This window comes from Pseudochaenichthys georgianus, chromosome 8 (genome assembly GCF_902827115.2).
Source record: "Pseudochaenichthys georgianus chromosome 8, fPseGeo1.2, whole genome shotgun sequence".
Classification (NCBI taxonomy): Eukaryota; Metazoa; Chordata; class Actinopteri; order Perciformes; family Channichthyidae; genus Pseudochaenichthys; species Pseudochaenichthys georgianus.
The window spans coordinates 24,309,783-24,326,436 of NC_047510.2; the positions used below are offsets into that span (position 1 = coordinate 24,309,783).

The 16,654-nt window shown below is 44.0% G+C and overlaps 1 protein-coding gene and 1 long non-coding RNA gene across 2 annotated transcripts; one reads left to right on the top strand and one right to left on the bottom strand.

Annotated features, from left to right (window-relative positions):
* Positions 1 to 4,830: 4,830 nt before the first annotated feature.
* On the top strand, positions 4,831 to 16,382 carry LOC117450828 (testis-expressed protein 2-like). The gene is made up of 12 exons (XM_034088814.1): positions 4,831 to 5,226; positions 7,159 to 8,471; positions 9,194 to 9,394; positions 10,317 to 10,596; positions 10,744 to 10,931; positions 12,191 to 12,391; positions 13,283 to 13,382; positions 13,913 to 14,045; positions 14,148 to 14,285; positions 14,854 to 15,063; positions 15,152 to 15,272; positions 15,723 to 16,382. The coding sequence occupies exons 2-12, from the start codon at positions 7,296 to 7,298 to the stop codon at positions 15,867 to 15,869; spliced, it is 2,895 nt and encodes a 964-aa protein (XP_033944705.1). The 5' UTR covers positions 4,831 to 5,226; positions 7,159 to 7,295; the 3' UTR covers positions 15,870 to 16,382.
* On the bottom strand, positions 10,467 to 11,136 carry LOC117450867 (uncharacterized). Its single transcript, XR_004552604.1, has 3 exons — positions 11,046 to 11,136; positions 10,704 to 10,764; positions 10,467 to 10,557 (listed from the first exon to the last, which is right to left on the bottom strand). It is a non-coding gene; the product is annotated as an uncharacterized lncRNA (long non-coding RNA).
* Positions 16,383 to 16,654: the final 272 nt, after the last annotated feature.

The following is a 16,654-nucleotide window of genomic DNA, read 5'->3' on the forward strand; positions in this document are numbered from 1 at the left end:
CTTGTGCATATCATTACTTCCTGCATCCCTCTGCTGTTCTGAAAGATGTATTCTTCTGCAGTTTGGCCAACAGGTGGCAGAAGACTCACCAAATACTCTTGATGTTTTTTGGGGGGATTTTGTAGCACTTTGTTCTCTATATTGCTCCAAAGGTCCCATAGCACTAATATAGCTGTCAGTCAACACCATGCATTTCTGTCTCATACATTACATTGCATTTAGCTGACGCTTTTATCCAAAGCGACTTACAATAAGTACATTCGACCAGGAAGACACAACCTTGAAGAAAACAGAATCATATAAGTACATCAGGTTTCATAGAGCCAAGTATTTCAAGTGCTACTCAACTGGCTATAGATAAGCCAGTCCTTTATTAGTATATAAGTGCTCCGTTAGCAGTTCTTTGTTAGTAATTCTATCGCTCGAGGTGGAGTCCAAAGAGATGAGTTTTCAGTCTGCGCCGGAAGGTGTGTAAGCTTTCTGTCGTCCTGATGTCAATGGGGAGCTCATTCCACCATTTTGGAGCCAGGATAGCAAACCCACGTGTTTTTGCTGATGGGAACTTGGGTCCCCCTCGCAGCGAGGGTGCAGCGAGTCGTTTGGCTGATGCAGAGCGTAGAGCACGTGCTGGGGTGTACAGTTTAACCATGTCCTGGATGTAGGAAGGGCCAGATCCATTCGCAGCATGGTACACAAGTACCAGTGTCTTGAAGGGAATTCTAGCAGTTACCGGAAGCCAATGAACGGAGCGGCGTGGTGTGGGAAAATTTAGGAAGTTTGAAGACCAGACGAGCCGCTGCATTCTGGATGAGCTGCAGAGGTCGGATGGCACATGCAGGTAGACCAGCCAGGAGGGAGTTGCAGTAGTCTAGGCGTGAGGTGACGAGAGCCTGGACCAGAACCTGCGTCGCTTTCTGGGTCAGCTGGGGACGTATCTTCCTGATGTTGTAAAGCGTGTATCTGCAACAACGGGTTGTAGCAGCGATGTTTTCAGTGAAGGACAGGTTGTTATCTAGGATCACACCCAGATTTCTTGCAGTCTGGGTCGGGGAAACAACAGAGGTGCCGATCTTGATTGTCAGGTCAAGAGTGGGACAATCTTTTCCCAGAAGGAAAAGCAGTTCAGTTTTGTCAAGGTTGAGCTTGAGATGATGAGCGGACATCCACTGAGAGATGTCAGCTAGACAAGCAGAGATGCGTGCGACGACCTGGGTCTCTGAGCGGGGAAAGGACAGAATTAATTGGGTGTCGTCAGCGTAGCAGTGGTATGAAAAACCATGCGGGCTAATGACAGATCCGAGCGAGTTTGTGTACAGGGAGAAGAGGAGGGGACCAAGAACAGAGCCCTGAGGGACCCCTGTAGTTAATTGACAAGGGTCGGACTTGGACCCTCTCCAAGTTACCCTGTAGGTACAGTCTTTGAGGTATGAGGTGAGGAGGGAAAGTGCAGAGCCTGAAACTCCAAGTTCTTGGAGAGTGCGAAGGAGGATCTGATGGTTCACCGTGTCGAATGCAGCAGACAGGTCCAACAGGATGATGACAGAGGAGAGGGAGGCTGCTTTAGCAGTGTGCAGTTCCTCAGTGACAGCAATGAGAGCAGTTTCTGTGGAGTGACCTGCCTTGAAACAAGACTGGTGCGGATCCAGAAGGTTGTTCTGATGGAGATAGCAGGAGAGTTGTTTAAAGACAGTGCGTTCAAGTGTTTTAGACAGGAATGGGAGTAGAGAGACAGGCCTGTAGTTTATAACATCTGACGGGTTGAGAGTGGGTTTCTTTAGGAAAGGGTTTACTCTTGCCTCCTTGAGACTGTTTGGAAAGTGACCAGAAGTTAGAGAAGTGTTGATGAAATGGGTGAGAAACGGTAGAATATCAGGAGCGATAGTCTGAAGGAGGTTTGAAGGGATAGGGTCCAGAGGACAGGTGGTAGGGCGGGCAGAGGTAATGAGGGTAAGAACCTCACTTGGCGAGAGAGGGGAAAAGGAGGTTAGTGTGCGGGTGGAAGGAGGGTCTGGTGACCCAGCGGTGAGTAGAAGTGAGTCAGAAAAAGAAGAGCGAATATCATCAACCTTTTTTTCAAAGTGGTTAACAAAGTCGCTTGACAAAAGGGAGGAGGGGGAAGGGGCTCTGGGAGGGTCCAAGAGGGTGGAGAAGATGGAAAATAGTTTTTTGGGATTGTAATAGGAAGATTGGATCTTATCTTGAAAGAACGTGCTTTTTGCCTGAGAGATCGAAGCAGAGAAAGAGGATAGGAGAGCCTGATAGGTTAGGAGGTCGTCATGGTGTTTGGATTTCCACCGTTTCCGCTCTGCTGCCCGAAGGACGGTTCTATTAGCACGCAGTGCGTCATTTAGCCAGGGAGCAGGAGGGGACTGACAAGCCTGCCGAGATGTGAAAGGACAGAGAGAGGATGAGAGAGTAGAGAGGAGAGTTTCTGCAGCAGAGTTTGGAGGCAGGAGTTGGAATGAGTCAGAGGAAGGGAGGGCTGAGAGCACCGATGAGGCAAAGGGTGCAGGATGAGAAGAGATTAGTTTGTTATGTTTGGAAAGGGGTAGAGAGAATGAAATGAAGAAGTGATCGAATGTGTGGAGCGGGTTTACAGAGAGGTTAGAAGTAGCGCAGTTCCTTGAGAATATGAGATCAAGGACATTGCCAGCTTTATGAGTTGGTGGGGACGGAGAGAGTGAGAAAGCAAAGGCGGTTAACAGAGATGTTAGTTCGTCTATCTTCCCCGTCTGGAGGTTGAAGTCTCCGAGAAGTACAGCGGGAGGGCCAGATTCAGGGATGTGTGATAGGAGATTATCCAATTCCTCCAAGAAGTCCCCCAAGGCGCCTGGTGGACGGTAGAGAACAACAATGGTTAATTGTATAGGATGGGTTACTGTGACGGCATGGCAATTCAAAGGTGGAAGGAGTGAAGTTAGGTAGCTTGAAGAGGGAAAAACTCCATTTGGGAGAGAGCAGGAGACCAGTGCCCACTCCTCTGCCAGTGGGTCTGGGTGTATGGGAGAAGGAATATGGTGTGGAGAGAGCTGCTGGGGTGGATGTGTTGAATTGAGTAATCCAGGTCTCAGTGAGAGCAAGGAAATCCAGGGACTGCAGGGAGGCGTAGCCAGAGATTAAGTCAGCCTTAGGAACAGCTGACTGGCAGTTCCACAGGCCACCTGAAACTAGATGTTGGATCTCAGTGGAGCACGTGGGATAGACGAGAGCAGGCCGGTTATAGCGATTAGGAGATACACGGGGCCAGCGATAATTGCGAGAAGACACATGAACAGGAATGGAGAAAATACACATGATTATAGCATGAGGGGCTAGAAAGCTAAAGAAAAGAAAAATAAGACACCAGCAATACTTAGCTCAATCAGAGTAGGATTTGCCTCCTCTTTGCCACCCTCGTGACTCCCGCAGCACTCTAATGTCTTTGTCAGTCTTACTCCCGCAGGACTCCAATGTCTTTGTCCGTTTTAGCCCGTCTGACGCTGAAGGAAAGAGCTACCTAACTCTGATTGCTGAGTTCACACAGCTGTGGTGCCACGCCCATCTAATTAGTTAACTCTCTACAGCTGATGGGCGACAGCTGAGAGGCCGTGCCTTTTTTAATGCACGCTTGATTGCCTACTGAGACCTGTTTAACAGGTTCACGTGATCAGATCTGAGATTTAAAATCTCTCAAAAGCGCCGATTTAGCTACAATAATTACAGAACAATTATACAGAGTAGAATAACTGAAATAGAGAAGTCTAATTAAACAAGAATAATACTTACATTGGTTGCTGCGTCAATAGGTAACCCGGTCAAGATGCACACTGACTTCTTCAGTTTTTAAATGCGATATTTGAATGCTTTTTAGCTGGAACCCGAACCCGAACCAGGGATATCTGTGATGCATCCGATTTCAAAGATTGAAATGTATGTATATATTACATTTTCTATTAAATGAACTTCGGACAAATAAGCAAAGTATCGCTTGTTTTATGTAACATGTTATGCTACAGGGAATCAAAGTGTTTAAACCTGTTCATGTCACTTTGTGCAGTCAGCTTTTAAAGGTCAGTCATCACCTCCCACACAGTGTCTGGTCCTAGTTGAAAAGGGCAGAAGGCAACATTAAAACATGCACATCCTAACAACCAAACGCTAGCTGTTAACCTCCTTTAGCTCTGTTCTCTCTATACTTTGTGTTGACTCCTTTACCAAAATTAATGACGAAGAGCACCAGATTAAGAGGAATATTATCACACTAGACACATTAGAATGGGCTCTGTGCAGTACACACTTACTCATTTACGGTCCATATGTGTATCTTTTGACACTAAACCATATTTAATTCCACTTTACTGTATTACATTTTACATTCATTTGTATCTAATTCTATTTTACAAATTCATTCAATTATTCCTGAATTGTAAATGCTGAGTCCCTTGCACCATACTCTTTCCATATTTAGTTTGTCTTGCTTTATTTTGATTTGTTTATGTTTTAGGTAAACTATATGTTGCACTGTTGGAGTAACCTGGGACTTTCATTGTCAACAACTATGCTGTAGCTATTGTGCATAATAAAGCCTTTCAAATCTTTGAAGATTGTAGATAATTGCCTTATTCAAACTAAATTAATCCTCAATAGTGAGATACATAATATAAATTAGTTAAAACCAGATCTTCCCATCCCTTATAGTCAATGACAAGGAATGATTTTGTCTTTTTGAATAAAAGGATGTTGTTCAGTAACTTTGAGCATCATTTTCCCAGGTCATGCCATTACATAATGGTGCGTACACTGCGGTGTCAGAGTTGAGTTTGGTGTGTGTTTTGACGCTGAGGACAGCAGCAGAGAGGAGGAGTCGCTCCGTCAACTGTTGGCCTCTCGAGTCTAATCTGGATTACCGCTGCGTCCAGGCTGCAGCCAGGGCTCCAATAATCACATTATTCCGAATTGACGTCTCGCGAAAACGCGGTGTGACACAGTGCTGCTGACGCGTTCATTTTAAAGCTGAACTGTAACATATTTTCACGGTGTTTGGATGATTTTAACACGAAGATTGACTACACATCCAGTGAAGTTGAGTGAATATTTGTAGACTGCGATGGTGCGCATCCCCGCGCGCAGCACCCCGCGCGCTGCAGCATCCACACTGTGCACTGCAGCCTGTACGTGAAGCACATTTCTACACAAACCTCTGCCACTGAGATCACAGGAGCAGCTGGTGCAACATGCCACATTCAGGTAAATCCTTTGCGTTGACTGATGCAGCAGTTAAACTCATGCAGCAAACGCATGTTGTTGTGATAGAATAGCAGTAGAATACCTGCCTTTTATTTGGAAATATAAGATTTATGGTGAGGACATGCTTGATGGATTTGTCATATCTTGAAATGCACAAAGTGTAATGGGACAAAAGGGACTCATTTAAATGCCTGACTGATTGTTTGGCTTACACTGTCTATTAACAGTGAACCTTCTTTTAAGCCCTGGAGATATTGGCTTAATGATTTGCTTAATGAGACGAAGTGCAGCTTTACTAAAACTGACCCTGTGATACCCAGACAAACACAGAGTGCTGTGCCAAATGTGTCAGCCATTAGGTTAAAATGGCAGTTGGGGTGAGGATTAAGCCTTTTAAATAAACGTTGTGTTTCATTGTGTGATGCCAGGCTGCTATATAGTCACATTTAATCATAAATGGGTTTCAATTAGGTTTCTCTAAGATTGAACACAAATCTTTTTGTATCCCATTGTCGATTGATAGGTTAAGTGGATAATCGATAGGGAAAGACAGCAGGATTCTATCCCATGTTGACGTCAGAGATAAAAGTGAGATTTTCTGATGTTCACTTCATTTCTTCCCCTCCCTTCTAATCCATTGTTACTGCTTCACCAGTCATTATACAGTAGACAGGGGAATAAACCTAGACCATCATCATCTGCAAATACAGGGTGTAATGTTACTCTGCCATTTCTCTGATACCCTACTAAAAAGAAAATATTCTGTAGAACTATAGTGAAGGACTTTTTTAAGCTTACTGACTTTTCCTTCAAATAGGCCTCTTGTTACCTCCAGTTATTGTAAAATATCTGGTAGTCAGCAATATGACTACATTGAACTTAATTTTCTTCTCCGTATCGGATGGCCTGCAGTCACTTGGGGCTTACCTGTTGGAAGTTGAAAGATTTCTTTGTTGATTGACATAATAGTATTAGTTGCTGCTTTAATGTGAACTTTCTTGTTCAAAATGACATTAAGTACATTTGGACTTCATTGCTCAGTTCTTTCTCGAAGGCTGCCCCCCACGTTAATAAGTGTACATTTGTCATGTGTTTGATCGTTGACTTTAACTACAATCCTCCTTATTATATAACAGCACATTCTGCTACACTTTCCCCTCCCAAGGGACAGACCAAAGACATTGATTTTCTGTCTTCCTGCAGAAGTTCTTGCTCAGTCCCGGCTGGAAAGCTGCCAAATCCTTGCTGACTCCATCTTCCACAGAGCAACAGAGGTTTTCCTCTCTCTGTCAGCACCAACTGATCCAAACTAAGTCCGAAATAGAAATTGATTGGAGTAATGCAGGGTTGTCTGGAGCAGGATAAGCACTAGAGCAGCACTTTTTGTTAATTAGATTTGACAAACAGTTCAGCAGGTTGGTGCTAGAAATGAACATCTCTCCAGAGTGCAGAGAAGTGAAAGATAAGGTGGGAGCCAATGGGAAAGATAAATTGTACTGCAACATGGTAACAAATCAGTATCTGTAGCCTGAACAATTGGTTTCATCAAGGTCAGGGAAATAATTTAAAATATATTGGATAACGGCCAATCATTGCTCAAGTGTTTACTGTTTCATTTTCTGCTGATCCTTTTTTGTAAAAATGTGGCCTCTATAATGGCAGGAACATTTGTTTGTGACATCAGTATCCCCTTCTGTTGTGTAAGAATGGCTGCGGTGTTTGCTATGTGAACAAGTAGATACAAAAAAAAAATCATGGTTTAAAGGGAAGAGCAATGGACAAGACTAGGCGGGAAGTCAGAGCGGTGGATGAACAAAAAGCATAGAGGTTTAATGTCAAATGTTATGCTGCCATTACAAATAATGATGTTGCTATACAAGGTGGTTTTAGCTTGGGAAATGACAACATTTTAAATACATTTTCCCTTTCCAGCATCCAAAATGATGTACTACAAGTTACCCGAAGAGGACATCACAAATCTTCATGCAGTTAAAGACTCCCTAGCGCCTTGCTCAATGTCTTCAGGGACCCAGTTTTGTTGACCACATTCTCTCAATAGCTTCTTGTTGATGGCCAACATGGAAGAAAGCAAGCTTATCTTCAGCCGGAACAGCCGTAATGACGGTCCCACAGTGGCTTTTTCCAAAGACAAACCAGAAGCCAGGAAAAGCCAGCCTGACCTCAGCCTGGGGATGGATTTCGACTTAAACCTCAGTCACCGCTCCCAGCCCCCCTTCCTGCCTCACTCCCCCTCCTCGCCGGGCTCTTTAGCTGAGCTGTCGGCATCATCAGCTGACATACTTCTCACCCGCAATCTTGTCAAATCCTCCTCCACAGAGCTGGAGCCGAGGGAGAGCAGCTCCCTGCGGGGGAAACCTCTGCTCAACCTGGTCAAGTCTCTGAGCACAGAGATTTCCCGCCGGGTCGAGCCAGAGGTTAACCTCTCCAAGTCAGACTCCAAGCTGCATATGCATCCCTGGAAGCAGGCTACCCATCCAAAAATCTCAGAGGTTAGGTCTGAAGCAGGAGGGCTGCAGGAGGATGATGACTGGGAATCTCCTCTTTCTGCTGGCGGCCTGCCTCCCCCTGAGCCCCGGGGCAGCTCCCTGATAGCTGAGCTGGAGGACACACGGAGGAAGTTCTCCGAGGCCATGCAGGATCCGCTAAGCATGCTGAGTAAGATAATGGGGGAGGAAAACTCTGGCAGCCCCAAGCAGGGGAAGGCCTCTGGTGCCGAAGACTCACCAACATCCCAAGGCAGCTGCGGGAGAGAAATGGGAAGTGAAGATGCAGAACTTAAGTGCCGGAGGAGAGCTGAAGGTGCGTGTGACATGCCACTAAAAAGACTCAGAAAAGCCTCCTTAACAGAATACTTAGAACACCATAGAAGTGACAGCCATTTGGAAATCCGCACTTTTGGAGATGTGATTCAGGTGGTGGAGCTCCAGAATGGATCCAGAGAGACACATCATAGATCTTACGCCCAGTCTCGAGTCAGAGTGCCAGGATCTTCGCTGCCTCTTCACTGGCTCTTCCCTGTGGGGCTTCTAGCTTATGGCTTCTTCGTGCTGCCCCTGCCCTCCTATGTGGCTGGTCTGTCCGTGGGGGTTGCATGTGGCTTCATGTTGGGCCTGATGGTGGTGTTCATGTTTGCACCACGACGCTCATCTTCCAGTTGGAGTAAATCAAAGACCTTGAACATGGATCTACTGGATGAAGGACTCGCTGATCGAGAAATCCTAGAGGTAACAAGTTATTCAAAGAGGTGTAAACATTAGTCAAAGTCAACTTTATTGTCAATCTCAAAATATGTTTGTCCACACAGAAAGATCAGGTGATTAGGGTGACATTTCATCCGTCTCAGTCCTTTTGTTTGTATTCAAACTCTCTCTTTTTCTTTCAAATGTGTTACACATGTAAGTGTAGCAGAGAATGAGAAGCCACTCTCTGTTTTCCTTTTACACATTTGGCTATATGTAAATGGGGATGAAGCTCTAAGCTTCGAGAGATCAAAACAACAAACCGCAGTTGCCATGTGAGGCATTGGATGGCTTCATTGCTGTCTTTGGTGTTTTATGGATTACTTTTCCGGTAATTACGGTATTGAAAAATTCCCTCAGACACAGGTTATTTTGAGAATAGCTTTCTCAGAGCACTTCTTGACCGCCCTGCTGAGAGAGTGGGGCACACTGCTAAATTAATGCAGAGTAAGCAATTCAAATGGAGGCAATTTAGGAGAATAGAGTAATAACTAAGAACAGGCTTGGGACTAATTCAATTACTCGTCCAGTGTTAAATGAGATGCATATTCTGTCTCTTGTTTCCCCTCCTGCTGAGCTGTATTGTCGCAGTGTGAACCACTCACAGTGAATATAATATCTATTATATTCCTGACTAGATTTGATGCTATAGGTTTACATATTTTCGGACTCACTGGTGGTTAAATATCCTCATTATTTTCTACCAGGGTTGGATGAATGAGACACATAGCTACGACCCTGAGACCTTCAACCCCTGCATCGCACACTCTGTGTACGTCACCCTGGAGGGCAGCCGGCTGCGTCTGGCATACCCACGGGCCAACATCCCCCGGTGGGCAGCGTTCGACAAGACGCCCCAGGAGGCCGTCTTTTTGCGTTCGCGCACTTACCAGCTGGCCAACTGTAAGGTCAGTGTGGTATACAGAAAATGGACTCATTTCTGCGACCCAGGGTAGGCATGTCACTCAGAGGTGAGTAAAAGAGAAGGTGACCTCTCACCTGAACTCTTATCTCTCTGCACCCATTTGTCATCTAACACTGAGGGTGAAAGACCAGAAGGGTTACAACTGAAGTGATGATGCTCTGAATAAATTTGACCCGGTTCCAGTAGCAGTCTACAATTGCTCCTATAGTGTGATGAAATCAAGCTAACACACAATATAATCAACGTGGGGGAGTGCTGGCTGAGGTCCTGGTGAACCGTCAACTCAACTTGTAGCTTCTAGCATTTCTTGTAGAAGGAAAATAAAGTAAACTTACTTCGACATAATATACATGTCTGCATTAAAATGACTAAAAACAAGAATACTTATGGTATTTATGTTGCTAGGTTGTGTACTAACATCATTCCAAATGTCAATGAATATACAAATATCAAACTAAGAACAAGTGTCATTTGAACTTTCACATTTAATCTGTGTTCTTGCTTAGCATTGTGGTTTTCTCCCAGAAGCTGATACAAATTGATTGTATATCTAGTTGCAAGTCACATACACAAGACACATATTTTAATATTTTAAGAAGATGAAGGATTTTATACATCAAACTTCCGGGAAACCAGCTGACTCAATGGTAGCCGTTAGCTTGCTGCCCAACCATGTCCACTGAAATACATCTAAGAAACATTCATTTTTAACATGCTTAACTGCTTTATTTATTGTGTTTGCCAGTATTACCCGATTGTGTGCTATAATGATATTGTAATTATAACCACAGGAAGCTGATCGCAAGGACACACTTTCTTTAACTTTACATGCCAGCAAACGTTGTCTTTTGTTATTGTTTTGATTCCTAGTAGCAGAAAATGACATATTATGCATTTAATCCTAGGTGTCTCTGTTGCCGCCTGGATTGGCTCGCAAGAGGATCTGGAACAGAAAGTACCCCATCTGCCTCATTCTGGCTGAGGGGGAGGTTGGGGAGGAGAGCGTGGTGGAAGGGCAGGGGGAGGAAGAAAGGGCAGAGAGAAATATCGCCCCCGACCACCAGCTTCCTGTCACCTTGTACCTGTTTGGCCGAACAGGAAGAGAGAAGGAAGAGTGGTTCCAGCACTTCCTGTCTGCTTCCCAGGCTGCAGCCACGAGCAGTTTGAGAGAGGAGGAGAACGCAGGTAAGACAACGTTTTGGGTTGGGAATTAAGCCATATCAACTGTAAAAGTCATTGATGAAATCCAGCACAGGATATTTTATGCAAAATGGTCCTTTCTTTATATTTACCGACTCCATCAGCCCAGTCTGTCTTTTCTCTGTCACTCAGAAACACCATGTGCTGGAGACACTGCCAAAGGAAGCACAGAGGAGCTGAATGAGTTGCCAGGAGCCATGAAAACTAGAATGCTTTTGGACTACAGCTCCTACATGACGCAACTAATTGGCATGCAGAGCTGCAATCTCACCCCGAGCCCCTGCCAGAGTGACAAGGGAAGCCCCATGACCCAAAAGAAGGTCAATGAGCAACACTTTTATTCAGCTTTTCAATGTATTGTCAAGGGTAACTCCGCAGTACTGGGGGTTGTAAAGGGTGAGCAGATATCAGAACGCTTTCTCTGTTCTACTTACCCTCTGCGTGTCTTGCTAATACTTCCATTGATCAGGGCTGGTCAATATCAGCTGCTGTTCCACTGTTCTGCTCTCACTCAGACCAGCCTTGTCTGGGATGCTGGTTCAGCTAAATCCATCCCTGCTGACTACACCAAATGTCAATGTGCAGAAATATCAAGTTTCACCTGGCTATAAAGGGAACTGCAGTATACCTGAATAATCCTGTCTTCAGTTTGGGATTGGCACCCCATGTAGATACAGGCTGTCCTGGTGTTAGAAGAAGGTTTAAGAATCAGTAAGAGAGTCAGCTTGAATTGGGATAGACTAGCATATAAATAGCAAACATTAAAAAGAAATATGGCACCTGAGCATGTCATATAACCTCTGAGAAGCTTGTGCAGATATATATAAACAGTCAAAACCTCATTTTTCCACCTCCGCAATATTGCAAAAATCCGACCCTCTCTCACCCGTCCTGCAGCCGAACGACTAATCCACGCCTTCATTTCCTCCCGCCTTGACTACTGCAATTCACTTCTTTACGGCATCAGCACTACATCCCTCAATAGACTCCTACGGGTTCAAAATGCAGCTGCACGACTCCTCACGCATACCAAATCATGGCATCACATCACCCAAGTCCTCAAAGACCTCCACTGGCTTCCTGTCTCCCATCGCACCAACTACAAAGCACTCCACCATCTAGCCCCCCCTTATCTCACAAACCTTCTCACCCCCTATCAACCCCCACGGTCCCTCAGATCCACCGCAGCCGGACTCCTATCCATTTCCACATCCAAACTCTGCAGAATTGGGGACTTCTCAGTGGCAGCTCCTAGGCTCTGGAATTCCCTCCCCTAAGATCTTCGTGACTCTGAGTCCCTCACAGTCTTTCAGCCCCTCCTCAAAACCCATCTCTTCAACTTAGTCTACCCATAAGCCCCCCTCTCAATCAACTTCCTATTGACTGCCTTGTTTATTTTATGTTTTGCCTGTCCTTGTTTGTCTACCCTCCCTCATACTGTAAAGCATCTTTGAGTTATAGAAAAGCACTATATAAATATATTGTATTATTATTATTATTATTATTATTATTATTATTATTATTATTATTATTATTATTATATGCCTTCTAAAGACTCCTTTTTCATTAAACCCTGCAGATTCAGAATGAAGAGCATGGATCTGGAGGTCAGGCTGGAGCTGAGCCCAGTGCTGGTCCAGGGGCAGAAGGACCCTCTGCAGAGGGCCAGCCCACCTGGGTCAACTCCCTGGTGGGGCGGATCTTCTGGGACTTCTTGCGCGAGAAGTACTGGACCGATCAGGTGGCGCACAAGATCCAGAAGAAACTGAGCAAGATCAAGGTGAGGGTAGATGAGGATTGTTTTCTTTTTCATTTATGGATCATTTTAATCCTTGGTGGAGAAAATGATTGGTCTTGTGAAAGTATGTTAATGCTGGACAGATGGTCTTCTTACATAAAATTGATGCAGTAAAAAGTCACAAATATTTAGGACATTGGTGCTACATGACCAAAAAGAAAACTAGGGCTGTGGTATTTGTATTGGCCAATGGGTATAAAACCTTGATTACACTTTTAAAATCGACGGGAATTTAAAAAAATCTGGTAGAACAAATTGTATTCCGAGTGCTTGCAACATAGAAGGAAGTCTGACATTGTTCATTGCATGTAAATCCCAGATTGTGATTAAACAAAACTTCCTTTAACTGATGCTCTTGTTTTTTTCAAATTCACATTTATCTGTAAGTTGACTAAATCAGCAGCACCATCATAAGTGTCATAGTGACTAATAACACGGTTTGGCAGGAGTCAGTATACTGTCGGTCAGACCTCTACAAGCTTTGTCACACAATGATACGACCTGAACATCAATGCTTTGTGCACGAGGTCAAAAGATGTGACATTAGGCACATCAACGCTGCATCTGTCTTTTTCTGGCTGTGTGTGCTGTGTGTGCTGTGTGTGCTGTGTGTGAGAGTCTGCTGATGGTGCACTCCGAAGGCAGGAGGTGGGAGTGAGTAGTGGAGCACTGATGGCGCTGCTGCAGCATCTCATTACTCATTTCCCGCTCTCCTCTTTGACACACTCACATACACACAAAGCAGGTTTCCCCTGCTCGCTCATTTGTATTAAGTATTTCTAAAAATAAATCACGGATTTCATTTGGATTTTGTCTTATGTCTTTTTGCCCAGCATATTTGTTAATTAAAGGTGTTGTTTGTCTCATTACAAGTTGCCATACTTCATGAATGAGCTGAAGCTGGCAGATCTGGACATGGGCACTTGTCTACCTCAAGTCCTCAGCACCTCCACACCTACACTGGACCGCAGAGGTACATTGTGTGTATTTACACCAGTACATGCTGCTTTGCATAAGAATGCATCTATACTTGCTCTTGTTTATTTTTCCTTTTTTTGTTTTACATGGCCTTTGTGTTTTCCTGATATCCCGACTTTCACTGTTTCTACTGTACCTGTAATACAGATAGTACACAGATGGGTATACACGATTGTATAAAATACAACACTAGAACAGCTAATTACGGCTTTTTTTAATACCACTGTGTATGTTGAGGACTCACAAAAAGGTCAACCGAACCGTGTCGACTTCTTCTCTCAGACACAATCCTGTAGTCAGTTTAGGCCATGATCTCATTTGTGTAATCTCAGAGTTTGATGCACCTGCCCTAGAAAGCTTTCAATTGTCTCCCGTTTAAGAGATTAGTAATCCTCTTGGAGAGGACAAAGCTTAGCTGACAATAACATGACCAAACAATCCTCACTTGCTCTGACGTCCTTTCAGATCTGATTTGAACCTCTTAGCTGTCTGTATTCACCTTCTCTCTCCTTGCCTCCCTTTAAGGCCTGTGGCTGGAGCTGGAGGTGGTGTACACAGGCTGCCTTCAGATGACCCTGGAGACTAAGATGAACCTGTGTAAGCTGGGTAAAGATGGAGAGGATGAGGCTCACAGCGTTCCAGAAACCCAGCCAGTTGGGTGAGGTCCATCAGAGTGTAGACTGTAGAGGTGGATGTTAGCTAAAGGTGGAGAAGGAATTAGAAGCTTTTCATTAACAGGTACCAATGGTGTGTTTTTCAGCTCCAAGCCCAGGCTGTGTATACTGGCTGATAGTGATGAAGAGTCATCCAGCGCGGGCTCGTCTGATGAAGAAGAAGCCCCGCCCTCTGAGCTGCAGGGGTCTCTGGGAGATAAGAGCTCAGGGTTAGCAGCTGACGGGTAAATTAACACCTTTATACCATACAGATCCAATACACTATTGATCATAGGTCACATAATTGCACTGCACTGTACCTACTTAGTCTTTATATATTATATTTTAGGTAAAAAACGGAATCCCATTTAAGAAATTAGAACTTTTCCCTCAACAACATAGAGTTCCTATTCTCGTTGTCATTTTAATTTAATCTAGCACACCTCCTATAAGTGTATGTGTATCCAGTATGGTTACCGTTCATGAAAGATCCAGTTCATTTTGGAGTCCTTCAAAGGCAGAAATGGAAGAAAGAAAGTAAGTTTCTAAAACCACTGATTAACATACTTTTCTTTGACATTTAATAAACTCATTGAGATTCAGATTTAACTACCACTTGAATGGTAAATAATAAATAAATAGAAGTTTAAAATGTAATTTTTTTTGTAAATAAGGCGATTTCCACATATTTTCAAGTCTTCAATGGTTGGCAGAAAACAGCTGATGTCGCACCACTAATTGGGATATGCCTTGAAAGTGAAAGGTCTCACTCACAGTCCTTCACTGAGTCTGTGCCCTTGTCCTAATCCCCAGGCACACCAGTGGCAGCACCAGTAGGAAGATCCTGAGATTTGTGGACAAGATAACAAAGTCCAAGTATTTCCAGAAAGCCACAGAGAACGAGTACATCAGGAAGAAGATAGCTGAGGTGTCCAACATGCCTCTGATGCTCAGCGTCGAAGTCCTGGAGCTCTCCGGTACTCTGGCTGTAAACATCCCCCCTCCCCCTACTGACAGGATATGGTACTGTGTTTACTTGTCGTTTCGCACCATAAATTCAAAGGATCCTTTCTTTCTCATGCAGTTTTTTTCTCTTGTTCTATCCTCTTAGGTACAGTTTCCGGGTGCCTCCCAGGTTAGACCTTCACGTGAGACCGACACTCGGGGAGAGGGAGGTTACCTTCACTCATGTCACCGAGTGGATCGAGAAAAAACTGCAGTGTGAATTCCAGGTAAGTCCATCAGTGAATCTGTCTATACGCAATTAAAGATAAGTTAGTTTTACTACTTGACCTATCCACCTGATTCTTGGTCATTTATGAATGTATGTATGCTCAAGGACCTTTTGTGGTTGCAGGGATTTTACCTTTTTTTTTAAACAATTTGTATTGATTGTTTTATTATATGCAGCTGACTCCTCGCTTTTGTTAATTAAGTAGCATAATCCATATACTGGCTTTTGGCTAGGCTTAAACCATCTGTGGATTCATTGGATACCCAGTAGGCCTATGTTATCTTTTAAAGTTAGGTCAAATGCTAAATGAATAAATACATTTTTGGTGAAATTGAATGAGATTCTACTTGTTTGGTTAGGGGAAGGGTGATACACCAGGCAGTTGCATATAACTGACATTTGATTATCTAGATAAATATGGTTATTTCATTTGTTTCCCCCTCAACAGAAAGTGCTTGTAATGCCCAATATGGACGATCTATATCTGCCCCTGATGACATCTGGCCTGGACAACCCACCTGCATCCCACCAGTCGTCAATGCACTCCTCTTCCCACCAGTCCTCCACAGAGTCCCAGGACTACATGTCAGAGTAGTTCCACTCTGAGGTCAGATGGAAAGATGTTGATGCAAAACAGCCACTGTGCAGCTATTGCCTTGAATCTCTAATGGATGCTTCCAGAGGGTGCTGCAGCTGGGTACGGTTTGGTGTGTATCCTGAGTGTGTCAGGATAGATGCCTCCTGAGGACACGCTGAGAATGGCAGAGACCTGGGGACTGTGAGAGTAGAGCTAAAGTGCCCCCTACTGTGAGGATGAGTGAACTGTACATCAGTGAGAGCACATCAAACACCAAACAGACACTTTTTTACTTGATACCAACACTAATAAAAGATGCAAACAGTGGATGTCTAAACTGCACGTCAAGACAAGGTGTTGGTAATGACAACTGATTGAAAAAAATACTGACTGAACAAACTATCCATGCATCCAACATGGATATGATAATGAAGATGATTGTGTTCCAAGGTACCATGGTGCATGTTATTTTTGAACGGTGTTAGTATGCTGATGGATTTATCATTAATAAATAAAGTCAAAAACTTTGAATCTATGTTACCTGTTGAACCTAAACTCAGTTCAAATAGGAAGTGGTTATACGGAAGCCTTGAGAGGCAAATGAGACAAAACAAATTCTTGTGATCAATTGTCTGAGCGTGATCCAAATTGTTTGGATCATTGCCAGGATCATATTTGTCAGGTTTCTTAAATATTTTTTTACTTTTGATAATGGGTAAAAAAGAAAAGGTTTGACTGGTTTTTTTGTCAGGATAATTTGTTTTGTTGTAAACCCATTCAGCCACAAGAGGCAGAAGTGCACA